Source organism: Culex pipiens, chromosome 1, assembly GCF_016801865.2.
Source record: "Culex pipiens pallens isolate TS chromosome 1, TS_CPP_V2, whole genome shotgun sequence".
NCBI lineage: Eukaryota > Metazoa > Arthropoda > Insecta > Diptera > Culicidae > Culex > Culex pipiens.
The window spans coordinates 48,202,779-48,217,713 of NC_068937.1; the positions used below are offsets into that span (position 1 = coordinate 48,202,779).

General features: G+C 34.0%; 2 protein-coding genes across 2 annotated transcripts; both read right to left on the reverse strand.

Annotated features, from left to right (window-relative positions):
* Window positions 1-1,366: 1,366 nt before the first annotated feature.
* On the reverse strand, window positions 1,367-2,634 carry LOC120416443 (uncharacterized). The gene is made up of 4 exons (XM_039578197.2): window positions 2,410-2,634; window positions 2,000-2,109; window positions 1,722-1,938; window positions 1,367-1,659 (listed from the first exon to the last, which is right to left on the reverse strand). The coding sequence occupies exons 1-4, from the start codon at window positions 2,540-2,542 to the stop codon at window positions 1,433-1,435; spliced, it is 687 nt and encodes a 228-aa protein (XP_039434131.1). The 5' UTR covers window positions 2,543-2,634; the 3' UTR covers window positions 1,367-1,432.
* Window positions 2,635-9,028: 6,394 nt separating this feature from the next.
* LOC120416442 (uncharacterized) lies at window positions 9,029-10,220 on the reverse strand. Its single transcript, XM_039578196.2, has 4 exons — window positions 9,811-10,220; window positions 9,584-9,666; window positions 9,293-9,512; window positions 9,029-9,218 (listed from the first exon to the last, which is right to left on the reverse strand). The coding sequence occupies exons 1-4, from the start codon at window positions 9,929-9,931 to the stop codon at window positions 9,121-9,123; spliced, it is 522 nt and encodes a 173-aa protein (XP_039434130.1). The 5' UTR covers window positions 9,932-10,220; the 3' UTR covers window positions 9,029-9,120.
* Window positions 10,221-14,935: the final 4,715 nt, after the last annotated feature.

The window sequence follows — 14,935 nt, forward strand, 5'->3', positions numbered from 1 at the left end:
ATATAAAGAGAAATTTCTCAGATTTTCAAATATATTTTTTCCCTAAAAATTTTAGTCTTCAAATTGCTTTTACTCGAAAACGGTGCATTTAATTCAAAAATCACAAATGTACTTTTTGGTTCCCAATTTAATTTTACTTTCAAAAGTAATGTTTGGAGTTTTTCGAAGAGGATATTCGACACTCTCCAAAAATCGAAATGTTTAAAAAAACATAAATTGGCTGAAAACAAAACATTCGTCATAAAACATAAAATAAAATGGAACAAATAGATCTGGTGAAATTTGGCAAAATTGTTTTTTTTTTGTGGTAAGCTTCTCAAATATTTGTATAGCACTTTGCGATGGACAGCCCAAAATTTGTATGGAGACTTGTATGGAGAAACCAAAATAATGCAAAATGGTTAATTTGGACCTAAGAAATCGATTGACAAAGTTAAATTCTGATCAAAAATACAATGAAACGTTGATTTGCGAAACCGTAAGGGACATTTATACGAATAAGGAGAGTATTCGATTATTCGAAGTTTCAATTATCCGGAGTTCGATTCTCCGATTTTTTTTCCTTTTCATGTTTTTAACATAAAATTCGAGTTCTGCGACCCCGTTTTAATAAAATTTGAATAGTTGATTGCCTACTAAATAATAAAATGCTGTTTTTTAATATTTCGTCTCGACAATATTGGCCACCAACTTGGATTCAAAAATACTAAATCACTTTAGCTTAGTGTAGAGGTCATACTTAAACTCGACAAACAAAAATAAGACAACGAACAATTTGTATTTCTCGTTATTCGTTTATCCGAATCTGGACTGTACTATTTTTGTACGTGGATTCTCGGTGCACCAGACTCTGGTTGATGAACACCGTTTGAAGTTTAAGATGTTAGAATAATCCACAATTTGATCAGTAATAAAAGTTAATAATAATGTGTCATTTAAAAAGCATTATTTTTCATTAGAATCGAAAATCCAAAGCCTTTTAACTTCTTTCGAAAGTAATTCGTGTATCCTGATCGTTGCATTTTTTTTTCAAAATTAAATGTTGAATGAATTTGCACCGTTCTAGGTCACTAACAACTTTGGGCAATTTAGCGGAAAATATATTTTAATTATTTTTCTAAAGATTGCTCAGTTTGCATCGTTCTTGATTTTTTTTTAAAAACATCAGGAAATTTCATCAGAGTTGGCAAAAAATTAGGAACAGTTTTGATCATTGAAATTTGTAAAAAAAACATTGATAAGATTTAAAAAGAAAAATCTTTTTTTTTATTTGAATTAATTGTTTGACATGTTAACAGAATTCAAATTGGTTTGTGATACTTCACCTTATCCAAAAGGCAAGATAAGTTGTTTTAAAATCGTTTTTCACTTTTGTTCAAGATAATTTTGCAGGAACAATTTTGATAAATTATAAAGTAACTGCACACTCGGTTCAATTATTGTAAGCATCACATTTGACTTCCTTCGTCAGACGAATATCTCCATTTGCGTCAGCGTTCTTCAGCTCTTCGATACCCTTTGGTCTATCAGCATCAACAATCTTGTGCTCTTTGGCGTTCTCCAGCACAGCTACCTTCACCAGCTCCTCATAGTATGGTTTGAACGGTTTGTACGTTCTGAAGCCGTTCATGAGGATTAAACGGATGAATAAAATGCAACCTAAAATAAGATATTTTTGTTCAATCAGTATAACTTCAAAAAAAAAAAATCATAAAACTTACAAAGTGACACTAAGGCCACAAGAGATAGTAAAGCCGCCATTGCTAAGGTGAACTTAAACGACTGAACGATCATCTCCGTCCAAGGAGTTCTAGCTTTATCCATCTCTCCAACGCAAATGCCCAGAAATGTGACAGCACCGATCAGTAGAGTTGCAAAAAATCCAACATTAACACCATTCAGAAAGTAGAGATGAATTTTTATGAGAGTGACGATTCCCTGAGGGTGGAAAAATACGTTTGATAGATTTGTTGAAGTTGAATAGCTAACAACATCATACCCATAACATTCCGCCCAGGAGAATAACAATAGACGTCAGCCAAAATTGACCAAAAACAAATACAATGATGCGCATATTTTTGTCACTAACGAGACCATCCGGATTATAATCTAAAAATATAAATTGCAGTATATTTGTTACATTTGATCATAACCCAACTTGCCAAATCAGTTGGAAGGGAAATTTTAATTCAACCAATCGGGATAATTATTTTCATAGTTCTAAAAGGATGTGCGCACAACTTTGGAAAACTCTATTTGATCAATCCTCTAATAACAGTGTGTGTTTTCGAGAGGATTTTTGAGACAAAACACTGGTTAAAAATAGGCCCGATTGGTTGAGTTATGACCAAGAACAAGCAAGTTGATGTTACCGTTCCAACAATTTTGGAGTTAACAATCTCTTCATACCTTCCACCAGCTCTAGTCTGTACTTCAGCAGTAAAATCGATCCCACCAAGCTCAGCAAAGCGTAAGTAACGGACACAATTCGGCAGGTCACCGGAGAGTCAACCAACCTTTCAATACACCTTTCAATGAACATTTTTTCCAAAAAAAAAAAAAAAAAATAATGATGCAGAGATCCGCGATCTTAGCGAGCACACACAACCAACTTCCAGGGGGTTCAAACTTGGACTGAACTGATCGGTGCATCGATTGCACTCTTGAACCGTGTCGTAGAAAGCATTTTATGACCTAGCTCAAAAAGCACTTGAAAAAAGGGAGACAAAATGTTCAAGCAAACGAGGATTGCATCAGTGTTGCAGCTTTATCACGCTCAGAACCTGGTTGAATGAAAAGGTAAGATATATTTTCGACCCCCGGTGTTTTGATGTGTGTTTGCATGTGTGAGTGAAGGGTTATTGATGGGATGATCGTGAAAGATCATGAAAGATCGTGATGGATCTTGAAAGGAGTTGCTTTACTACGCATTTTCCAAGATCATATTTGATCTGACTATAATTTTGAAAATATTTTCTTAAAATTAGTCATACAGTCAAGACTTGGCAAAATTTTACTTCGGATAACACCGACCAACAAAATATCTGTGCAGGCTCAACTCGAGGTGAAGCATGAAGTTTGAGGTGCCTAGAAACACGTACATTTTGAATTTTTCAAAAATATTTAGACAGGACCGAATGGTTTTTCTCCGAAATTTGTATGGAGAATTAGTGCTGTTCGCTACTCCTACATATTGCATGCAATTTTTTGATTGTACGGAACAGCGACGAACCGCCCTTATTCTCCATACAAACGTTGTAGAAAAACCATTCGGTCTTGTCTAAATATTTGTGAAAAATTCAAAGTGCACGTGTTTCTGGGGACCCAAAACTTTATGCTTCCCCTCGAGTTGAGCCTGCGCAAAATTTTTGTTGGTCGGTGTAATCGAGTCTGGACTGTATTTGTATAGAAATAGCAGACCGTGCAGACCAAACTGTAAGAAAATTGGATTTTTTATACATTTTTCTCGATTTTTCCCATACAAACTTCACCTTCGAGTAAATGTTGACCGATGTTGCTCATATTTGGCACAGAGTCCTAAAATAGGTCAAGGAACAATATTCAGCCTGTGGAGCGAGGTTTAGAAAAAAAAGTCCCATATCCTGGGCACCCTAATGGACATGAGATTAGGTTTTATTTTTTAAATTGAAAAACAGATTAATAGCTTCCGAAACATCGTGAGTTGAAAGGGGGGGGGGAGGCTAATTAAGAAAAGCTGAGAAAAAAAAAAAAACATTATTACCAACATTTTACTACACAGAAAAAAATGTGAATTTACTCGACACGGAAATATGAATCAATTGTAAACTCAATTGATGTAAACTTGAAATTCGATGTAAACGGTTGAATCACACGTAAAAGGGTCTAGCTCATTTCCCCGAATGACATTTCCCCGAATGCCATTTCCCCGAAAATCATTTCCCCTAATTGGCCACATCCCCGAATACCACTTCCCCTAATCAGCCACATCCCCGAATGCCATTTCCCCGAATATCATTTCCCCTAATCGGCTATATCCCCGAATGCCATTTCCCCTAATCGGTCATTTCCCCGATGTGACACTTACGCTAATTGCCGTTTATTTAAATTTAAATTTTCCCGAATTTTCATATTCCCTAATCTTTATTTTCGCTAAAGCCTTTTTCCATGACTAACAGTTATTTTCTCTTTCAATTTTACCGAACAAACAGCTTTTTCGGGTATTCTGTTGATTAAATGTTGTAAATTGGGTAGTAAAGCCCTTTGTCAATTTTTTTGAACAACGGTAAGGAACACGATTAAAAACCATTTCTGATGACGTTTTTTTATTTATGCAAAAAAAAAGTTATTAACAAGACAACATTTTTTCGATGGATCAACTATGGTCCCCTTGGAACGAGCTGTCAAGTAGGAGCATTTCTGCCAAGAAGGGCAGGGAAGTGAATTTTTGAAAATTGAATTAAAAATCCATGTTAAATCCTTTGCGGTCGTTAAAAGGGTCATTGTACTTTAAAAATAAGCTTTATCATTGTGAACACTAATATCAGCTTAATTTTAGGACCCAATTACAGTCCAGACTCGATTATCCGAAGCCTCGATTATCCGAAGTTTCGATTATCCGAAGTTCGATTATCCGAAGTGAAATTTTTCCGAGGCCTTCGGATAATCGAGTTGTTGTGTGTTCAAGAACCCAAAAATCGAACAAATAGGTTCAGGCTGGTACAAATTTTATTTAAAGTTTTTGTTGATTATACTTTTCGCCAAATCCAAAACTAGCAATGTGAATAAAATGATCAGTGTGAACGGGGTTCTGTACTACGAAAATCGCACGGTATGTTTTCTGAATCATAAATGAATTCAGTGTAGTAGGCTTATGCTTTGGAATGTTCCCTTCAATGTTGTATACTTGGTTTATGAAATTTTTTAGCTTAAAACTATTTTTGAGCCACTTTAAAAAAAAAGTTTTTTCGACTAACTTTCAGGGGTGCGGGGTAGAATGGGCCACCCTGCGGGGTAGAATGGGCCACCCTGCGGGGTAGAATGGGCCACACTGCGGGGCAGAATGGGCCACCTTAAAAAACAAGCCATTTCGTCTTATACAACGTTGAAGGGAGATAAGAATGACTTAAGGTACCTTTCTAACATAGTTTCCATGAAGTTAGACAACTTTAATAAAAATAGTCACTTACCAAAACAAACATTTTTGGAAATAGTTTTAATATGTTGAAATAAGTCACTATTTTCACAAATAAGCATCAAAACAACTAAAAAATCAACTATTGTTGCATTAAACGTTATTTGTGAACCTACCAGGAGTGAAATAATCCATTAAATCCAAATTTCATAACTTTTGATTGTTTTTATAAGGCAGGATAAGGGTGGTCCATTCTGCCCCCAAGTGGATTTTAATTTAACACTTCCACCACCAAGCCTCTAAATGATTTCAAGGTTCCGTTGTTGTTTGTATACCTTGGTAGTAACATCTAGTATCGTTATAAGCATTGAGCAAACTTTTTCAAACAATCCAACTTTTTAGAAAGCTTATTTAAAAACCTCGAAATAAACAACATTTGCGTGGTTTTGTCAATAAATTTTCATTTTTGCTCATAATTCGAAAAATACAATGAATTCAAACGTCGTTTTCGGTATGGTGATGCTATTTGACGTCCTTTATAAGACCCTTGCCTTACAGTTGGTCTAAATCCATTCTAAAGCCCAAACCCAAGGGTGGCCCGTTCTGCCCCCATGGTCCATTCTGCCCCCCTGCCCCTATATGAATGAATAGTACCAAACCTTTCAACACTCTTTCCCCCCTAAAATGCTACGTCTGTTCTGAGTGAATCCAAAAAGAATGTTGATCATTCAAGGCCAATACGAACCTTTCAAGAAATATTATATGTGGTTTGATGTGATAAAAATTGCCATCATTTTTTTTCTTATAAAATGCTATTTCCCCGAACGCGGTCAAGCGGAAATGCCCGGTGCCCAGGAGCGCGCGCGCTCCGGGGCACCGGGCATTTCCGCTTGACCGCGTTCGGGGAAATGGCATTCAGGGAAATGACTATTCAGGGATATGACTATTCGAGTAAGTGGCATTCGGGATTGTGGCCTATTCGGGAAAATGACTTTCAGGGATGTGGACGATTAGGGGAAATGGGAAATTCGGGTAAATGGAATTCGGGGAAATGACTATTAGGGGAAGTGTCTTTTCGGGGAAGTGGCATTCGGGGAAATGTCCCTTCGGTAATATGGGTTTCGGGGAAATGTCATAGATTCCACGTAAAATCATGTTTTACGTATAATTTGTTGCAAATATACATCAAATTGCATTTAAATTTAATTGTTTAATGACGTGCAAAAGTGTTACATCATAAATGATGCAAAATTCGTAAATATTTTTTGTGTGTATAACAGGCAATATCTAAGCAACCATCAGTTGTAGCAACAAAGTCAAAAAAATAAATCATTAGATATTTTCTCAGCATTCAATATTTTTTTCAGGTGTGCTTTATAAAATATATCTAAAATTGCCGAAAACATAAAAAATAGGGTGCAAATTATTTAAAATTTTATTAAGCATCTATAGACGAATTTTGAAATTTTGATTGACCATGTTTTAGATTTTCCCAACAATCCAGTACCAGATTTAGCACCATTAAAATATCTAAAAACAAAAAAAAACTATTTAGGGCAGGCCTGCCCAACGTCCGGCCCGCGGGCCGGAACCGGCCCGTGAAGCCATTTCATCCGGCCCGCGACGGCTTTTCAAAATGGTTCTATGACCGGCCCTTCATAAAATATTCAATAAATTCTAAAGATATTATAACAAAACAATTATTTGTTTATTTTGCTTTTGACATACAATGTTACTAATTCAACGTTTGTTAGGATTATGCCTTTGTATTTTTTGAAATGATTTTATTTCACATCTAAACATTCTTTATGTTTGAATTTAATTCTTATTATTTCAATATTGATGTTATAAGAATTAATTTTTAATCTTGGAAAAAATGCAAAAAGATTGCAAAAGACACTGAATTCTAATTTCTTAAAGTTTTGGCTGTTTTTATTTCTAATTTAATTGTTTCTTTTTTGAGGATTTTGATTAATTATTATTATTTTTTCAGAGTAACTTTTCAATGATAAAGTTTTGCTGGGAAATAGCTTAAAAAGGCAAATTAATCATATTGATAAAGATATATATTATATAATATAATAGATATATAACAAAAATCGCTGCAAATATTTAAAAAAAATTAAAAAACAATCTAAAGAAGTCAAGAAATTAGATAGCATTGTTTATGATCCTCAATAATTCTAAGAAATTTGAAGAATGACGAATCAGATTTATATTTGTATACATTTTTTTTAATTTCATGTCTTTAAAATAATTTTAAAATGTTTTGTAAAATATTTGAATAAAGGTGCACAACAACGCAAAAATTGTTTTTTCGTAGAGAAGATTTGAATCCAAATTTCGTTTTAATAAATTTTATCTTGTCTTGTTGATTTTTCAAACATGAATAAAAACTTGCAAAGACGCAATTTTGATATATTTTTTTTTTGTTTATGGTGTCGGAATTCAATTTCCATCGACAAGAACAATTACAATACAATTTTGTCCAAAACAAAATAAAAGTAAATCAATTAAACACATCTTTGAAAGTAATCTTTGTATTTCTTTCTTTAAATCAAGTTCTTTGAATCTTATTTGCAACACTTGTTTATATATTTGTTTACTTGAATTAACCTATTTAAATAAATTTAATAAAAAAAAATGTTTACTGTTTTTTACTGTCACCAACATTAGTTACGGCCCGCCTCTGCTTTAGAAAAATCAGATCTGGCCCGCAGGGCCAAAAGGTTGGGCACCCCTGATTTAGGGAGTTCAAATTTCATTGATAAAATTGAGGATTTTTTTTCATATACCGTCATCCGGGGTGGCATTGGGTCTGGGCAGACTTACCTTTTGACGGGTGCGACAACGGTTTGCTATGATACCGGTTTTTCTATTCGCACCATTTCTCGTCACAACCCAAACCCGACACAGCTCGGTAGCTTGATCGGTGCACCGAAACCGAAGGTTGGTGTGACGGCGGTGTGGATCGGGTACATAAAACTGACATGGTTTCTGCGCTTACCACACGGGAGAAGTTGGGAACTTCTGCCTTGCCTAACAAGCCAAACAAACTCAACAGTTCTTAATGGTGTGGTTGTCAAAGGCAGTGCAATATTAAGTTAAAGGTTCTTGGATCGAATCCTGAATTTTTTTTTTCAATGATTTTTATTTGTTTAGAATAATTCTTTAGGAATAGAATTTCGTAGTGTCATGAAATATTAACTTTAACTTCTCGTGCATATAATCCTGAAATAGGCATTTTCACTTAAACCTGCCTGCATAATATGGAACGTTTTCTCTGTTCCACTACAAAAATCCATTCAATTTTCTAACTCTTTGACTAAAGCGTCACAGGTTCGAAGAAGTTACTTAAAAATGTATATAATCAGTTATTTTGACAGCAAATATTGAAAAAAAAATCCTCAAAAATATTTGTACTCAGGATTGAACCATGAACCTCGTGGTAAACAGACGGAGACAACAACCGCCAGGCCATCCCGAAGATGTGAATGGTGGCTGACAAACCTCAATCAAAACAATGTCGCCTCCGGTTACTTGGATCAACCATATGTTGAGTTGCATCCTTGGTATACAGTTTGGGTGCACCGGTGGTGTACCAAGGTGCTTTCGGTACAGTTGCTATGGTGTGACAATAAACAGCTCGGTTTGGTTTCTAGAGTGACACGAAAACCGCACCACGGCGCACCAGATTTTGGTGTTCAGTGAAGCCTAGATCTGGGGGTGAGATTGGCTCATACAAAAATGCTGAAATTTGTATGACCCAATTTCACCCCCCAGATTCAATGTCACCCCTGATGACAGTACATTAACCATTTTTTCTCAATGCTCAATGCAGCCTTGTATGGAAAAACTTTTGATGCAAAAATGCAAGGCATGAATTAAAAAAAAAATAAAAAACGCAAATTTCTTAAATTATCTTTTATTTGAAAGTTTTTGTATCACAATAAAAGTAAATGATTCTTTTCCACCTTTACTTGAAACATAATCCCAAATCATCTCTGTTAAACATTGCAAGCTACGGCATTCACCTGCTGCTGATCAGCATTTTTGATAGATTTAATGACACCTACAAGAAGGAATCTTCCAACGGCATATGTTGCTAAAAAAAATAAGAAATTTACGATTCATTTTTCGTTATAATTTAAATTATATGAAAATAGTGATGATGCTTACCGACAATGTAAATCAAGCTCTTGAGAATCCTTCTTACGATGTTTTGAATTGCTTCATTTTGCTGAGCGATCTTTTCTGATAAAGAAAGGAACTTTGTTTCCTCTACTTTGATACGGATTTTTTCGCTGCTCGAATAGCCGGCCCAAATAATAAGGACCATAAATAGTAAACACATTCCATCAATGAACATCAAGTGAGCTTTTATGAGTTTTTCGTTACGCTAGAGAAATAAATTAAATGGAAGTTTATCCAATTTGCTTGATCACAAGCAAACGCTGAATAAATACTCACTAAAAGTAATCCAAGGATAAGAACAATGAAGAAAAACAATCCCAAACAAGCAAGCTTCAGAATAACGTCACGTTTTTCTGCGTCTGTAAACAAGGCACGTTATATGATTAATCAAACTATCGATTGCTTGAACAATTCTAGATTAAATTTTCAAAAGGTCCTATCTGCATAGGAAACCCATGAGGGATAGGTTGTTTTGAAAATTTAATCTAGAATTGATAGTTTACCTGCACTTAGGTCATTCTTGAACACCAACAAAAGTACACAGCCAACCAGGCCTGCTAGACCGTAAACGAATCCCAAAGCTCGGTAAATCACTGTAGCAGCATGCTTCATTTGGCCAACCATATTCAGTTTTGTTTCGAAAACTTTTAAACACTACTTTCACTTAGTTTAAGGGCAGCCAACCGCCTTCCAGAGGGTCCAAACAACAAGTGATTGCAAATGCCACCCCCTCGAAGGTCGTAATTCTGACCGAACCCAGGACAGCAAACTCGAAAAAAGGAAACGAAAGGTAAGAAAATAATTTGTAAGCTGTATTCGGTTGCCGAAGAACACGGTTGAAAGAGAAGGTGAGATATAGTTTCGACTATTTTGGTTTGAACTGTTTGTGAGTTTGTGTTAGTTTGAGGATTGCAGCGCCAATCATAAAAGAACACGTTATTATGAAGATAGAAAAAAAAACAGGAAGAAACATGAAAAAACTTTCATTTTTTTTCAGCATTTCTTTTTGAATTGTTATTTTAAATACAATATAAAACATATTGTTGAAACTCCAAAACAATCATTTAATCAAGTGATGTCATGCTGCCATGCTTCAGCCATATGGTCCATCAGGGTGTAATATGGTTGTATGGAAAAAAAAGTTGTTCAAATTTATTGAGCACAGCGACTTTTCGGTTCCTTTTGGGGTCTTGAACAACTCCATAAGGTTTGAGAACGATTGGTTAAGTCCCCACAAAGCAAAGCGATTCAATTTTTCATATAAATTTGTATGGGGAAAACATTTTTTTGGATTTTGATATTTTAAAAATCAACGTTTCACGCTATATTAAAACCGGATTCAAATTCGGTTGCTCTGGAATGTGCTCTACAACTTTCCCGAAGAGAGTATGGTGCTAACTTGCTCATAAAAAAAGATACAGCGTGTTCAAAACTCGTCTATAATATGTTTTTTGCTCGTAAATCACGTTTTAGACGAGTTTTGAGGACGCTGTATCTTTTTTTAACATCAAATTCGAGTTCTTCGATCCCATTTTAGTCAAATTTGAATGGTTTAAAATGCATTTTGTTTTAAAAAAGTAGTTTATTCTAAATCACTTTAGAGTAATGTAAGGGTAAGGGACAACGAAAAAAAAAAAAAGTTTTTCGTGATTCGATTATCCGAAGTGAAATTTTGCCAAGGCCTTCGGATAATCGAGTCTGGACTGTATTGCATGTCCAGAAAATGCCAATAAATACTGAGTGTGCTAAAGTGCCGGAGAACTTTTTTTTCGATGTATGCTCTTTTCAAATGGAATTACTGTATATATTTATAATTTAGAAAAGAGTATTCAAGTCCACTTAAAATATTTAATAGTTCAAACAGTGCTTAACGAGATGGACCGAATTTTAACGCTGCAATCAAGAAGGTTTGTGATATTTTCCATAACTTACAAGCCAGGATTTATAATTGCATTTGAATTTTATTTGGAGTAATAATTTGGGAAACACTCTTTTGAAATGGTAAAAATATATTCAAAGCCACACATTTATATATTCGATCGACTTCCTTCAACAGGTTGAGTTTCTCCCGCTCGGCATCATCCTGTGACTTCTCGGATGAGTTCAGATTTTTGTATGATTCACTTGAATCAAAACCTTCAGTAAGAATCAAGTGGATCAATGCGATGCATTCTAAAAAGAAAATTTATTTTAATTATCAAAATGATTTAAATTTTCCAACTGGGCAGGAAAACAAAAACTTACAATACAACAGAGCACCTGCGATGGTAAGAAGAACAAGCAAGTAAAGGGTGGCTAGCATCAACTTGCCAATCATTTCCGTCCAGGAAGTTTCGGCTCTGTCCATCTCTCTGACACCGTAGCCCAGAACCAAGAAACAGAAAATCAGTAGTGCTGCAGCGATTGTGGCAAAAACTCCATCCATAAAGTAAAGGTGAATTCTGGTACAAAAGACACGTTTCTGAAATTTAAGAAGAAACATTGAAAAATATTATTATTTTTTTTCGAAATAACTGATGACCAAAAAACTTACCAACAGAACTCCATACAGAAGAAAGCCATTTGAAATCAGCCAAAAATGGCCAGATGGACAAATAGTTATGCGCAGATTTTCATCAGTAATAAGGTCATCCACGAGGTTTTCTGAAATTATGAATAATAGAAGATTGCATAAACAAAAACAAAAATCATACCTTCAACCAATTCCTTTCTGTTTTTCAGCAGCAAAATAGATCCCACCCAACTCAGCCAGGCATACACGAGTGCCAACGTTCGGAAGACTTTCGGAGTGAACTTGTCCATTTCCACAAACTAAAAATAATACATATTTCCTCCAAACAACTTTGAAATCTTTTTCACGATCTAAAAGAGAGCACGTGCGTCCAACACACAGGAGGTCCAAACTAATCGATAAGGATCACTTTCTTGAACCACGTCGTCGTAGAGGAGACAGTTTTGTTTATTGACCTAAAAGAAAACACAAACTAAGAATGGCGACACGAAACGTAAGCGATCGGGATTTCCTGTTGCATTTTTATAACCCTTTTTTTATTACTGAACGGAGGAGCAAGTTAAAGTTTCTACCCTCGTTGGTGCGTGTGATTATACGTGTGCAGACAAAAAAGAGTTGATTGCGAAAGAATTGATTATACCTACCCAGGATGTACTTGCCCTCCTCCTATCAAGAGTAGTCTTGAAAAATCTGGGGTCACAACAACTTTTTTTTTTCAAAGGAGTTCAAATTTTCAACTTTTGCCTGTGTGGATCAATCGGACCGCGCACTGGACTTACAATCGAAAAGTTACCGGTTCGAATCCCGAGTCGGACGTGTAAATAATAGGTATTCGGTGCCCGGAGACCCGCCTGTGGATCCGTTGACGAAACCGCAACATTACGTGATGTTACGTCGATTCCGTTCAAATTTTCAAGAAACTGCAATCAATTGAAATCTATTTTAAATGCATTCATTAAGAATCATTTTTAAGCATGTTTGCAAAGGGTTTCCAGTATTAAATATCCAATATTGATTACTTTGATTTAAGGTTGGTAATTTGGTAATTCATTCATTATTTTGTAATTGATGGTAATTAGAGTAGTTAAAGGTAATAAATAGGTAATTAAAGCTTTTATATAATAAATAAAGCAATTAAATATTTAAAAAAAATATACTTGTAATCAGATTTTTTTTTCAATTTTTGTTAATAACCAACTCTTTTTCATGTTAAGAGAAGAAGATAATAATACATAAAATGACTTTTTATCAAATATATTTTCATTAAAACTATTACAAAAATCCAAAAAGCCGTCAAATATTTTTATCAAAGAGAATTTCCTAAATAAAGAAGTGCAATCAACTAAACTAAATTCAAAATTAATCTTTTACGTTGTTTTTCTCATATTCAATATATTCGGACTAATTTCAAAAAAAATAATTCGAAATTTACTTAGTTATTGGAAACAAATTTCCAATGCTAAAAGTGAAAATTATTGAGATTTCAAAATCAGCTTATATAAAGCAATTTTTCCGCTTTTTCACTTGGTGGATTCAACTTTTTTTTTATTTTTTTTTATCTGGCATTGTCAATACATTTCTTAAGTATGGTACTTGGAAAACATATTTTTTTGTTTTTATCACTAAAAGTTGAATTTACAAAATATCTTGTACAAAAGTTATGAATTGAAAAATTTTACTTGCAGTAACCGAAAACAATTCAAAAGCATCTCAATGCATTGATGTTTATTTTAATCATGCTTGAACCAGTTAAAAAATATTTGAATTTTCGTGAAATTTTGTTTTATAGTACCATTATTTGTTTTTTTTTTAAAGATTTTCAACGTCAGAACTCTGTTTTTAGAAACCTAATGACTGCTTAACAACTGGTATATAATTTTCAATCCCAATAAAGTTTATTTTTTTTGGAAATACGAAAATTTGTCCTCATTCCTCAAACACTCAAGATATATCGGAAACTAACGTCATGATTCGAAATCCAGACACTTAGTAGCATATCATTTTTGTTATAGCTGGCAAAAAATCATGTAATAAGTTGGAAATGTAGAAATATCATCAGGACGTAGTATAAACAGTCAGTTTCAAGAAAATGCATGCAAAATATGTCTTTTCTAACAATTTTTCATCAGAATTTTAAAATTAAAATGACTTGTTGTGCTTCGAATCCCGGACACTGATAAAAGCTGATTCGAAATCCGGACACTTTTGCTTCGAATTCCGGACACTCGAATTTACTTATGAATCGCACAAATTTGGACTGAAATGTTACTGAATGGCATTCTTTAGGTCTCAAATAAGCTGTTAACATTAAAACAATCGATAGTTTATATAAAAAAATGCTAGAATTTAAGGAAATCGAAATCATAAATTTCTGCTTTGCCTTCCCGGTGCTTCGAACGCCTATGAAATATTTCAAGTGAAATGTTTCGCATTTTTGGTAAACTTATAATTTTATTGTATTTAATTGTTTTGGCATTAACTACAGCGTTCAAACAAACTTTAAATGAAAGTTAATGTTTCAATTCATCAAATAACACAGTTTTGACATTCATAATGCGAATTTATATCTAAATAATTGATAAAACAAGATGAAGTGTCCGGGTTTCGAAGCGTCCGGGAATTCGAATCATGACGTTATTGGGTTGATTTCTAATAACGTTAAACTTTGGTTGCTTGTTTGGGTTTATTAAAAAATCTTTAGATTTTTTTTGTGAATTTTCTATGCACAAATCCTCAAAAAGTGTTTTTTTTCGCTAAATCTTTATTTTTTTTAATTATTGATTGCATATCAACTGTACGGATGTATAAGGCATTTTGCAATGGGCTTCTCATAGAAATGCCATTTAAATTTTTATGTAGTTTTATTTTTGTTGTGTTTGAGTTTTTCAGTCATGTGAATTCAAAAAAATTCAGAACTGTTCAATTTATAAAAAAATATTCAGGTCTAGAAAAACTATCTGAAACTTTTAAACAAGTGATTTATCCGATTTTCTAATTTCAACAATTTAAACTTTTGTTAAGTTCGTACAACTTACTTTTGCTTTTTTTCCTTAAAAAAATCTTTGTAATGTTGAAATTACAAAAGATTGCTTAGCATATTGTGCAGAAATGAAAGT

Excerpts from the sequence above, each read along its gene's own strand:
- LOC120416443 (XM_039578197.2), bottom strand. The coding sequence starts at position 2,542 with ATGTTCATTGAAAGGTGTATTGAAAGGTTGGTTGACTCTCCGGTGACC. Across the intron at positions 1,939-1,999 it reads TCCTGGGCGGAATGTTATGG|GGAATCGTCACTCTCATAAA; the intron begins GTATGATGTTGT and ends TTCCACCCTCAG. Across the intron at positions 1,660-1,721 it reads TGTGGCCTTAGTGTCACTTT|GTTGCATTTTATTCATCCGT; the intron begins GTAAGTTTTATG and ends ATCTTATTTTAG.
- LOC120416442 (XM_039578196.2), bottom strand. The coding sequence starts at position 9,931 with ATGGTTGGCCAAATGAAGCATGCTGCTACAGTGATTTACCGAGCTTTG. Across the intron at positions 9,667-9,810 it reads CAAGAATGACCTAAGTGCAG|ACGCAGAAAAACGTGACGTT; the intron begins GTAAACTATCAA and ends CCTTGTTTACAG. Across the intron at positions 9,513-9,583 it reads TTATCCTTGGATTACTTTTA|CGTAACGAAAAACTCATAAA; the intron begins GTGAGTATTTAT and ends TTATTTCTCTAG.